Source organism: Musa acuminata, chromosome BXJ2-10 (assembly GCF_036884655.1).
Source record: "Musa acuminata AAA Group cultivar baxijiao chromosome BXJ2-10, Cavendish_Baxijiao_AAA, whole genome shotgun sequence".
Taxonomy (NCBI): domain Eukaryota; kingdom Viridiplantae; phylum Streptophyta; class Magnoliopsida; order Zingiberales; family Musaceae; genus Musa; species Musa acuminata.
Genome location: NC_088347.1, coordinates 32,448,084 through 32,460,447, shown reverse-complemented (window position 1 = coordinate 32,460,447; position 12,364 = coordinate 32,448,084). Strand labels below are relative to the sequence as shown.

Genomic DNA, 12,364 nt, shown 5'->3' with positions numbered 1-12,364 from the left:
AGCAAACAAAGAACTTTTGCAGAACTTTTTCTGCATTGTTCCATCGAGAGAGAGAGAGAGAGAGAGAGATCAAATCAAACAAAGCACTCTCGGAGAACTTTTTCTGAATTGTTCCATCAGAAGAGAGAGAGAGAGAGAGAGAGAGATGAATCAAGCTGCATCATGAAAAATTCCACACAGGAACAGCACAGCAAATCTGAGAAGCTCTATGACCGGCATGGTCTGTTGGGATCATGGCCACCGAAGGAACTTGTAGATGCCGCAGGGGTGGGGGAGGATTGCGCCACTGCGGCAGCTTCCCCGCCACCATAAGAGTCTGCAGCAACGGCCCTGCTTGCAGCACAGCTTGCACAAACCTGCCTCTTTCCGGTCGATTCCCCTTCATGGCGAGGCTATCAGTTACAGCAGAGGCTTGTTCATACTTGCCCATGCTGGAAGACGACGCCCCCCTCGAGGAATCGCCCATGTTCCCGGTCGAGAGCTCCGGAGAAGTGACGGCGGTGGCGTCGACGAACGACTCGACCGGAGACGAAACGTACCGCTGGGAAGGGTGGGCTGTCTCGGATAGGCTGTCGGAGATGTTGGAGCTGCCGATCGCTTGCAGTAATGGAGAAGCATCGGTTGGAGGATGGGGAAGCACTCGAGGGAGACCGGCGAGGCTCGGTTGTCCGATCTGGTTCAGCAGGAGCTGCAGCTGGTTTCTCGCTTCGTCTCTCTCGGAGGTTCGTAGCTCGAGGAGTTCGATCAATTGCTGGTTGCTTTCCTTGGCTTTCTGCAGCTCGTCGTGGGCGTTGGTCCGCAGCGCCTCCAATTCCATGTTGGTGCAGGTGAGCTTGTGCTTCAAGTCCTCGATCGTCTGCTGGAGAAAGATCTGCAACACGATTGATTGATGAGACAAATATACAGAGAGTGACTCCGGTGAACTTCGAAGAGAACCCTCCACAAACAAAAGAGAGAGAGAGAGAGAGAGAGAGAGAGAGAGAGAGATGAACAGCGCCTGACCTCGTGATAATCCCAGGCAGCAGCCAAGCAGTCGCCCGTAGCCAAAGCGTCTCCAAACGACCACGGACTCACATCCATCGCCACGCGCGCGTTCTCTCTCCCGAGCCGATTGCTTTATATATATGATGAGAGGACATAATACGACACGGTAAGGAAAGAAGAAAATACTTGGAATCGGAGTTGAGTTTGCATGGAAACATATTTCTCTTCATGGTAAGAAAAATATAATGTAGGAATTCCAACTCCATTCTCAATAGGGCTTTGATAAGGAAAGTTTTTTTTTTTTATTGAAATCCTTTTTCAATTTCATTTTCCCTTTATAACAATACAAAAGAATCATGAAATTATTCTTTGAGATTCGTGATTGGATCTTGATGGAATCATGGAAGAGTTTCATAGGCATGAGATATTTTTTTTATTTTGTTCAGTCAGAACTACATATAGCCGCTACCATTCTCAAAGCACAAGCAAGATTGATGGATCCAGGGAATCGGACTGGGAGTGAGAAGAGGGATCTCGGCGGAGTTCGTAAAGACTTTTATTTCTAAGGATAAGAAAAGGGTTGGATTTTTTTAATCGATTTATAATTTGGAGAAAGAGAAATTCAAATTCAGAAAAAAAATCTATTTAAAGAAGATATCTTTGGAAAAAAAAAAAAGATTTTGGAATGGGATGTGAAAGAAAAAAATCTTTCAATACTTGTAAGATATTAGAACTTTATGTTAAGAAAAACATTAATAAAAGATAATTATTTCAGGATTGGGATTGTTTTTTCCTGTAGAATAGAAACATAAAGCAGTTTGTCCCAACATCTATCTAACGATATGTTTCAGAAAGCAAGTATGAGAGATTTAATAATGGAGATTAGCATGATATATTTGTCACAGTGTGAATTTAATATGGCTATTTCCTAATGCTCATTTTCTTGAACTAATGCACTCATTCACAAAAGCATAAAGAAAACATAAGTTGAAAGGACAGCAAAATTTGAGTTAACATTTGCAAGAGAAAAAGGAGATGGTGTTCGGTTTTACCATGTTCGGCCAGTATGCTTTCACCATTCTGGGAAGAAGAACAAGGAAGATGATGTCCTGTGCAATAAGGTTTCGCCAATATGATAGAATTAGTTGGACTTGTAAGAGAACTATAACTGCAGGAGAAGTAATTTAATTTGATTTTATGCTTATGGTTCTATGAAATATGAAAAAATAAACATGCATCGAGTCCATAAGCAAACTGAAAAAACAGAATCACGGATAGAAAAGAGAAAAAACAAAAGAATTACAAAACAAATAAAATTTTGAACTTTGGAACCAAAGAGAAATAGGTAGAACGTTAAAGCATGTCGATATCTATCCTACTCCAGAATAAAATAAGTCATGGTATAACTGGTATAACGATCACCTGCTCAGACAAGGATGTGGCTCCATCAAGACTATTTGCAGCAATAATACTCGCTTCCGTTTCAAGTATGATCCTACAAGCGGTATACATGGAAGGAAACACTGAAAAATGGCACAAGTGCTAACATTTTATGCAAGTCATGCAAAGAGAGTACAAAGCAGTATCCTACTCATCAACAAATTTCATCAAGGCAAATAATTCAAATATATAAAATCTTTACTTTGACCAAAATAAATAATTAAAAGCAAATAGATTATGCACCAATTGAAAGAAAGTGGCTTTACCAAGCATTATGTGTTCCAGAATAATGTGGTATAAATGCATTTGAGGGTAAAAAACTAAATTATGAAAGTAGAACAAACTAACAGCAGACATGCTACCTTCAGTGCAAGCATTAATTTTTAGTGTCCTGGTAAATACAGATTTCTCATAAGCCGATTTAGCAGCAAGAGTTGGCCAATCATCTGTATAGTACTTAACATTCTTGATGGATGGACAAGTATCCTGCAAAAGAAACAGATACAGAGAAGATTGTATTATGGGAAACAAAATATTCAATGACTCCAAACGGAGTGGCTGAAAACTTGCTATCATGAACAAAACATAACTCGAAAGAATAACGAGAGAATTCTATGTGGGCATGAGTCTACTGTCTCACCAGTTGATGTCAAGTGAATTTCTAGGTGTCATTTGATAAAACAATTACCACATTTGAACAATAAAACTCATCTCAATCTAAAAAAAGCATTGCAAAGCGAAGCATTAGAAAGCTAAGGCTAAGGACTTTTGCAGACAAATAGAGATTAGAACAATAACCAAAGATATTAAACTGAATCTAGAACCATGGACAAAATATCTGATGATGAAATGTGATCAAATATTAAGTGGGATAAGCAGTTGCAGAACAAGAAACACATGTAATTACCTACTTACATATAGAAAATTTCCTGTGCCAAAAACAGATCCATAAAATTTGTGTGACATGTCCTAGATAGACTGCTGCGACCAATTTAATATGATGATACATCAGTCTATCTAAGAAAAAAGGAGCAAGTCCTCCTTACTAAAAACTTCCAATACCACTGCAGAAAAATAGAAACACAAAGCATTGAACTCTATTCTCAGTTATTCCGATTCATACTCTCAGGTATTTACAAAAGACAAGACCCCACGGAATCCTGATAAATACCTACTAAAACAGATAACAACCAATCAGATCTCTGACAGTCCAATCTAGCTCGATATAAATACTAATTTGTAGTGTGTCCTCGAAGGTTGATCTTAGCTACATTAACACAAAACATTACAGCATTAAAGCTTAAAACCTAACGATTCCTATGACAATCTTCTATATTGGCAAATGCATCATCGACACGTTTACAGTGCAGAGAAGAAGAGAAGGATATGCCATATATTTTCTTGATATTATAATTCAGGCTCGCAAATCCTTATTCCTAATCTTTTCGAGCTAATGCGCCAAATCATTGATTCTACTACACATAAAAAAAGCATCTCCTTCGAATTCTCTCCCTATCGTCCATTCTAATGGCATTCATCAAAGCCTACGAAAACCAGCACACCATCGTCAAAGAGATCTAGATCTTAGTGTTCCTCGGTTAGATCCATCACGACATCGACACCACCAGAATCCGTAAGAATGCAGAAACTTGTAGATCCGTAGAACCCTAAAACCATGGAATTTGACTTGAGGTGAGGAGAGACGATCGAAGAACGTACCATTTCAAGAGCGAGAGGGGAAGGTCGAGATCCGATCCAACGAACGCTGACCAAAGCCGATCTCCAATGCTCTCATGCTCGCCCTTCCGAGGTTAACAAGGAGTCTATGAAGCCACCGCGGCTGTGGTCACCAAATCGGATTCGGGTCAAAATTTGTCCATCGACTGCAATCGGGTCACAGCATCCGCTCCGACAAAGCACATCGAATCCTGATCGTCCAGCGACACTTCCGTTGTTATCGATCTGACGCTATTTTCAAGTGCCACGTTAACGATCCGTAACGGAACCCATTCTCCAATAAAAATCTCCCGCTTGCCCTTTATATATGCCTGCCTCCGCCTCTGCTTTCCCTCGTCGCTTGCGTTCTACGGTTCGATTCCATTCCTTCTCTTCTGCCCACGCAACTCCTCCCTGCTTTCCGAAAGCCGTCTCCCTGATGGCGCCCAAGGCCGAGAAGAAGCCTGCGGAGAAGAAGCCCGCCGCCGAGAAGCCGGCGGAGGAGAAGGAGAAGAAGGCGGAGAAGGCCCCAGCCGAGAAGAAGCCCAAGGCTGAGAAGCGGCTCCCCTCCAAGGACGGCGTCGCCGGCGACAAGAAGAAGAGGAAGAAGACCAAGAAGGGGAGCGAGACCTACAAGATCTACATCTTCAAGGTGCTCAAGCAGGTGCACCCGGACATTGGCATCTCTAGCAAGGCCATGTCCATCATGAACTCCTTCATCAATGACATCTTCGAGAAGCTCGCCCAGGAGGCCGCCCGTCTCGCCCGTTACAACAAGAAGCCGACCATCACCTCCCGCGAGATCCAGACCTCCGTCCGCCTCGTGCTCCCTGGCGAGCTCGCGAAGCACGCCGTCTCTGAAGGGACCAAGGCGGTGACCAAGTTCACCAGCTCTTGAACTGTTGCTGCCGCTTGATGGCGAGCAGGTGGCTTCCCTGATGCTGGGCTAAGATATGTGTCCTGTACAACTTTCTAAGCTGCGTTAACGAGTCAAGAAAGGGTCTTGTAGGGTTTCTAAGATATGTTTCAGCCCACCAACTGTTTGAATGAATGGCGGAAAGGTCACATGCGCTTCTACGGGTCAAGTGTTCTACAGTGAAGTTCAATTCGATTGAGAGTGTTGGTACTGACCTGAACCAAACACACATCTCCGAACCTTTTTGAGGAATAATTCTAACATCTATGAAGACTATATATATATATATATGGAATCCATATAAGTGAATATACAATTATTAATAGATTATAAAAACATCAATCTATCTTTCGTTCGACACATCGTAGTTTAGGTAAGATATCATCGCTAAGTTTATTAATCCGTAAATTAACACTCAAATTTTATCAGAAATTAAAGTTTCAAATCTATGTTTAAAGATGAAAGATGATGTGTTCAATTCCCTTGTTGTTTTGCCAACTAAAAGAATTCAAGAAACGGAGGAACCCAACCGAACCAGATCAACATGAGGAGTCGCTGAGAAGATGCGTCAGCGAGTCCGGTCACCGACTCCTCGTCCACTTAAACCTCACCTCGGCCCCCTCACGCGTTCTGCTTCTCTCAATTCCACCACTGCGACTATTATATACTGTGCTCGCGCGCTCTACCGACAGGCAGCTTTCTGCCACCATGGCCTTCCCTTTCCTCTCCGCCGAGTTCCGAGACGCGCTTCTCCACCGCTGGCCTCTCCTCGTGTACGCCGCCACCTGGACGGCCATGATCACCGCGACGGTCGCGGTGGCGGCCTTCTCGCCGGAGCTGGCCTTCGTGTGGGCCGTCTCGCCGTCCTCGGCCTTCGCGCGCCCGTGCGGCGCCGCCTCGGTGAGGCTCCCGCTAGACGGGCCGCCGGGGGAGGTGGTGTGCGTGCCGGCCTACCTCTTCGACCGCTCCGGCATGGACGTCCTCATCCCCCCGCTGTTCGCGGTGGTGGTGGTCGCCGCCTCTGTCTGCGTCACACGGGCCATCGGGCTGTGGGAGGATGAAGAGGAGGAGACATCCAGCTAAGCCTGGTGGCATCGAAGATCGATTCTTCTTCATGTTCAGGTGGTGGTGCTCCAAAGTCTGATACAGGCCAAGGACCTGAGGGAGCCTCTCTCTTCCCCTGCCAAACCACAGTGTACTGTTGCTGTAAATACTGTCGCATGAACCAATTGATGCCTGCATGCAGTGGCTGTTTCAATCCTGCCTGACTCTTTTTTTCTGATGTCTGCTTGAGATATTGATGTCATCACAAAAATCATCATAAATTTCCAAGCACGAGATAGCATACAATCTATTATGCAATCAACAATCAACAAATAGCACAAGTCAAGGATGAAGCAAGACGAACATTAATATAGTTGGAGCTCACAACATATAATTATAGAATCAGGTGGGAAATTAAAGGTGATGCAGCCATTTAGTTACTTGAAGCAGGGATCATTCAACAACATAAACAATATAAAAAGCTCCAGACCTGATGATTAGAGAGATAATAAGCAAATTAAGCAGGTTTACACTGATCTTGCTGTAGATGTTTCCAGCATTTGGCTGTTTTAAGTTACATAAGAAAACTATTTGCATATGTACATGGAACATATACACAACATGCATCCATAAACACCACCGCAAGGAGCTGTCTCTATAGGACACAAAAGTGAGCAGCTTACTGTACATCAATCTGATGAACACCTTTGTTTAGTATTATTACATTACAGCAACTGCAGTGATGTTCCATTCTTCATTCAAGTTTCCTTTCATCCATCTCTTGAGCATTTCCAGTGCTGTTTCAGGCTGATCCATTGGGACCATATGACCAGCATCATGGACCTAGACAAGCAATAGACCATTGATCTTTCTAAAACTACAGGTGATACATCCCATGTAGAACCATTAAAGCAATTTGAATGGTTCATGCAAGTCAAATAAGAAGGAAAATTCATGATGGGTGGGAACACTATCCAGTCAATGTGAACTACTTTGATTTTTGTAAAAAAAAAAATCCTAATCAAGATGCAGTTCACTTTACACTTTAGGACCTATTGCATCGATTCAACAATCTTGACCCCAGCTCAAATCAGCAAATGCTAGAATGGAAGGAAAAGGACATCAATATAACCATTCATGAGTTCTAACCTTTAGAAAACTCAGAGGCCCGTGTGTTTTTAAGATTCCAGCCTCTTTGCCATGGACAGCAAATTGTCTGAATGGAGCTTTAGTAAAATTCTGACTACCTGACCATTCCATCGAGTTAACCCATCTTAAGTTTCCTGCACAAAACCACATCTGCAAATTAATTACTAGTTCAGTGTAAACACACAACATCATGTTAACATTCACATTCAAACACAGATCTTGGTATCTTGGACATAGATCATTTCCATCTCTTTGAGTTTCTTATATAGGAGTTTACATGTCAGACTCTCTTACATGCAGTATAGACAAGAAATATCCTACTCTCTTTAGCAGCAGAAAAATTTACAGAACCCCTCCTCTACTCAGCAGGTTGCTGAAGTCACATTCTACTATTTATTTGTCAAATGATTAATCCCAAGATACAACAACAACAAAGCCGTAAAGTCTCAACACAAAGTTGCTTTTACATGAGAACATCTCAAACAGTGTAATGTTATATATATCTCAAAAAACGAAATTAGCATGGGATGCACCTTCCACCTTAAGGCTATACAATTAAGCCAGTCCATTTACTGTCAACAGAAACAATCTTTATAAACGGTTTGCTTTACATAAGTTAGGCGCTGGTCATTCTTGAAGATGCAACCAAACCTTAACATGAAGGGGTGACTTGTTCAGCCACCTTTGCAGAAATCCTTGAAGTAGGAACTGTGGGAAAAAGCAGCAAGTTGGAAGACAGTCTAAAGCTTTATGGATTAAGGCTTGGCCAAGAACATGACACTAAGGATAATTAACTAACTCAAGAATAACAGCTAACAGGTCATAAAATTTTGCCATCTTTCATGAAAGCTTCTTAAATGTTGAAGAACACTAGTCTCTAATATGTATTTTTGGAGTTTAGATGACAAGTTGTGTTCTTGGATTTTATGTCTAATTAACATAAAAATACTACTTATAAACACATTACTTTTCTGTTCTTGAATTTTGAACAATATTAAATCATATATCAGATAAATTACATGTAAAACTGAAGAAGGCAACTTTTTGGGGAATAAATAAACATATTTAAATAAGTCAAAATGATACACTTAAGCTTTTATGTTCATCAGTAGGATGTACATGTATCTACCATCAAATATAGGCTTATGTTATTAAGCTACATGCATACTTAGGAACACTGTCTTTAAGTTACTCAAATGTATTAAAACAGTCAGAACAATAAACACCAACGTAACTATGGATTTACTTAGGAGTATGTGCTTACCCAACCAATTACAAATGAGATCATATTCACCAGCATATACCAGCAATTTGATGTCATCCTCAAGAAGAGTAGGAATACCCACTTCTAAGTTCTTCATCCAGTCAGTAATCATGGCTTCATACACAAGAGGACTACATGATACAAACTTCCTACTTCCAACACCAAGAGCATCCCTCACGGACTCCTGGTTCAGAAATTTCTCCATGTTTGAAAAATCATAACAAAGACTCCCTTCACATTTTTTCCGGATATCATAGTACTGTAGGAAAGAAGGTGCTTCTTAGACAAGGAAGATTAAATACAGTGCATTATAACTAATTTGAGGATGGACAGAAATGTACATTAATATCTCCAGCAAGAAGTAAAATTGCATTGAATATGGAGTTGCAGACAATTAGAGAAGCAACACATGATATAACCCCAGAAGAACCTGCACAAGTAACAGTTGGAGATCATTATTTTATCTTACAAAGTTACTCATTTACTTCCTGCAGCATTGAAGGAGCATGACAAAAGAAAGAGCCAGTTACCACAGAGCTTTATTCCAAGTTGGCAAACAGGATATATTCTGGTGATGCTATTATGTGCTCTTTGTCCGATAATACCCATCTCAAGTGCATAATCAGCATAAGCTCCATATTGAATAGCAGGATCTGTTAGCCCATTGCCAATGGCAAAACCCTACATAAAAAGTAAATAATATACTTGCTCAATTATGATTAAGTTCTCCTACTAGACACAACGAACACATGATAATTCTGGAAGACGATGATCATGCTAAAGCATGTCATAAAATCATCTGTTTATATGCTAAAACTACTACACGATCAAGTATTATTCTAAAGCAGTGTTCCATATAGCTACAAGCATGAACTCTAAAAAATGTATCTGCGATTTACCTTTAAATTTAACAGAAGACCTTGCCTTTCTTTGTTTCCTCTATGAATTCTTTCAGCAGCAGCAGGAATATAATGTCCCGCATATGATTCTCCAGTTATATAGAAGTCATTCTTTAAGAAACCTGAATGCTCCTTGAAAAAGGCCTACACTCAAGGAAAACAAATAATAGTGTATTCAAAATATCAACAATCAAATCCTTCTCTGGTGTGTGTGTGTGTGTGTCTGTGTGTGTGTATATATATATATAATAGTAATAATAATATAAATTATTTACCTGAAAAAAATCATATAGGTCATCACTAACACCTTTCTCACCGTAGCGAAGGTCTCTTAAGTCTGTACTATAGCTAAAGCCAGTTCCAGTGGGTTGGTCAACGAAGATAATATTTGAAACCTGGAGAAAAGATAAAGCATGATGAATACCTAAACAATCATGGAATACTATGGTAAAATCAGGATATAGTATTATGGTATAGTAGTGTGTGGTGAAGATATGTAGAGTAACTAGGATAGATTCTTGACTTTTTCACAGAAAAATTATCACGATGATTGACAGGCTAATGTAGGAGTACTGACTAGACATTGTACTTCAACATAAAGTTCCTTGCTTTAGTTTCTCAGTTTATAGATGTCCATCTGTTTATGAGTATATTTTTTTTTTAACAAAAGAGAAAGTGTCCAGAAAAGTTGCTGCATATTCAATTTGCAGAAAGAAATGCCTGCCACAAAATGGAACATTCCATAGATAAACAAATATCAGGATGACATAGTATGTCATCCAAGTGAAAAGTCCGAAACATAAAATTGTTGGTCATAACAGGAAGATGTTTGTAAAGATTCACTAGATCTTTCCAACTAATGATGTGCTATCAGTTCTTAAATCTTCCACGGTTCATTAAACCCTTGTCATGCTTTGGCTATTGGCCATCCTTGTTCCCAGAAAATTGTCTTTATTCTAGTTTAAATGCAGCTTAGATGTATACATATGCACACAGCAGCAGATATTAGTAAGGAGAAGGTGAAAAAGGAATATGCAGCTAGCAAATGTCACCAAGAAAGATAATGTACAGTGCAGAAGTAAATGGAATTAAATATTACCACCTAACTTGGTGACACAGTGACCAAATATGCTAACAGCATGATCAGGCAATGCACTCAATCTCAAGCACTAAATCAGATGAAGAACACGAGGTAACTAATGGATAATCATTTAGAAGATTTCATCCCTTTGGCAAATAATGTACACATTTCAAGAAAATGAAGACAACAATAAAGTGGTCATAGATACAGTACCTTGTCCCATCCATAGTCATTCCATATAAGTGACATGTTATCAGCAATCTTGAAGGGACCATTTTCATAAAATAGGGCCAGTTCACTGCTGCATCCAGGACCACCGGTCAGCCAAATGACAACCGGGTCACTACTTCTGCCACGAGACTCAAAGAAGAAATAGAACATCCTGCAGCCAACAAGAAGCTGCCTATGAAATCCAAGTACCATTGATGCCTGAGTAGCACAGCATAATGGGGAATACAAGCTTCACAAGCACAGATGCAAACATAAATATACATGCATAAGTAGATATAGAAAAATCTCACACACAAGCATTCCAAATTTCCAATCCACTCAAACAAATATCCTGAACTTGTAATGCCCTAATGAAATGATTAGATATATTCTCACATAAGAATTGTCTAACTGTTGTTGTTGCCGGTGGGTATATATGCAAAACTAATTGGTTTTGGACAGAGCTTGAAGAACTATTTGTTGTTTGCGAGAGCTTCAAAATTTTGGATGTCCTCGTCAAGGCTTAGCATAGCCCAGATTAAACTCTAGTACAGTATGTGAGTCATAAACCAGTGATAGCTTCACGTCATGATGAGTTTTCTAACTCCATACTATTTGCCACAACTCGGACACGATGGATTAATTAATTTATCAACTTTATTGAACCAAAGCCACTGACCATCCACAGATAATCCTTTCCTATTTGAGCCCCTCACGATGCTCGACTCTAAGTCGGATGGGCTATCCGGCCAATCAACTATGTTTAATTTAAATTACTTATCAAAATATTTCAACTAAAGTTGACAGTAGTATACTCGTCAAACCCTAAGTGAATCTTAGTCTTGTTCACTTTCGGACTAATCGGGCGGCCAACAAATAGAAAACTTAAAATTTTACTGGATAGTAATTCAAAGGAAAAACAGCCTTTGCTCAGTTAAAGAGCTTTTAACACAACACAAAACACTTCCTAAGTTGAAAGAAAAGGGTTTAGTGCTTCAGTACTTGGCGGCATGAGTGTGTTCTAGGCGATAGTATCCTGCGTGATGACCCAGCTGCTCGACGGGAATCTCCGATCCGCTCTCCCCAAGGATTCGGAGATCGAGCCTTCGCTCGACGAGGCGAGGGCTCGATGGATCGTCCGCCTCAGTTCCCGCTCCGAGTTCTTGGATTCCCGGGAGGAGGTTGAGGTCCCTGATGAGGCTCTCTGCCGACCACAACAGATGACGAGGATATGCTCGGTGACGGTTCGGGGTAGCGGAAGAAGAAGAAGGGAGAAGGAGGAGGAGGAGGAATAGGAAGAACGGGCGATGCGACTCCATCCGACGCCTTCCCAAATGGCGGAGAGTTCGGTCGAGAAACCGAGAGCTCAGTGCCGAATATGGGCAACCAAGTCGCGGCGACTTCAGTTGTGGGATTCTCTGTCAGATTCCACACAGACCTGCTGTTTCCCATGACGATGGCGACTTCCGGAGCCGACCACACTAGATCAGATGGATGTAACTCCACGACAAATCTGAACCCTGACTGCCTAAGTGAGGAATCTGACCTAGAAATTACATAGCGGTGCATCAAAGATAAAGATTAATCTGCTACACCAGAGAGAGATAAAAATAAGATATTATTAATACAATTAATTAATTATTAATCTTTTGAAATCACGA

The 12,364-nt window shown here is 40.9% G+C and overlaps 4 protein-coding genes across 8 annotated transcripts; 2 read left to right on the top strand and 2 right to left on the bottom strand.

Annotated features, from left to right (window-relative positions):
* Positions 1-74: 74 nt before the first annotated feature.
* LOC103968999 (uncharacterized) lies at positions 75-4,287 on the bottom strand. Of its 5 annotated transcripts, none has more exons than XM_065129692.1 (6): positions 4,144-4,287; positions 2,787-2,910; positions 2,407-2,507; positions 2,037-2,093; positions 1,003-1,114; positions 75-871 (listed from the first exon to the last, which is right to left on the bottom strand). In XM_065129692.1, the coding sequence occupies exons 1-6, from the start codon at positions 4,144-4,146 to the stop codon at positions 417-419; spliced, it is 852 nt and encodes a 283-aa protein (XP_064985764.1). In that variant the 5' UTR covers positions 4,147-4,287; the 3' UTR covers positions 75-416. The 5 variants fall into 5 exon arrangements, with proteins under 5 accessions (XP_064985764.1, XP_064985769.1, XP_064985765.1 ...); XM_065129697.1 differs by having other exon boundaries at positions 2,037-2,064; positions 4,144-4,286; XM_065129693.1 differs by having other exon boundaries at positions 2,407-2,479; positions 4,144-4,286.
* Positions 4,288-4,488: 201 nt separating this feature from the next.
* Positions 4,489-5,217, top strand: LOC135625232 (histone H2B.11-like). The gene has a single exon (XM_065129700.1). It carries the CDS (start codon positions 4,580-4,582, stop codon positions 5,036-5,038), a length of 459 nt encoding a protein of 152 aa, XP_064985772.1. The 5' UTR covers positions 4,489-4,579; the 3' UTR covers positions 5,039-5,217.
* Positions 5,218-5,687: 470 nt separating this feature from the next.
* LOC135625230 (uncharacterized) lies at positions 5,688-6,338 on the top strand. Its single transcript, XM_065129698.1, has one exon. The coding sequence runs from the start codon at positions 5,765-5,767 to the stop codon at positions 6,137-6,139; it is 375 nt and encodes a 124-aa protein (XP_064985770.1). The 5' UTR covers positions 5,688-5,764; the 3' UTR covers positions 6,140-6,338.
* A 228-nt stretch (positions 6,339-6,566) lies between these two features.
* On the bottom strand, positions 6,567-12,140 carry LOC103968996 (serine carboxypeptidase-like). The gene is made up of 9 exons (XM_009382389.3): positions 11,706-12,140; positions 10,707-10,875; positions 9,688-9,807; positions 9,413-9,556; positions 9,044-9,194; positions 8,855-8,943; positions 8,514-8,772; positions 7,250-7,383; positions 6,567-6,943 (listed from the first exon to the last, which is right to left on the bottom strand). Exons 1-9 carry the CDS (start codon positions 12,020-12,022, stop codon positions 6,821-6,823), a joined length of 1,506 nt encoding a protein of 501 aa, XP_009380664.2. The 5' UTR covers positions 12,023-12,140; the 3' UTR covers positions 6,567-6,820.
* Positions 12,141-12,364: the final 224 nt, after the last annotated feature.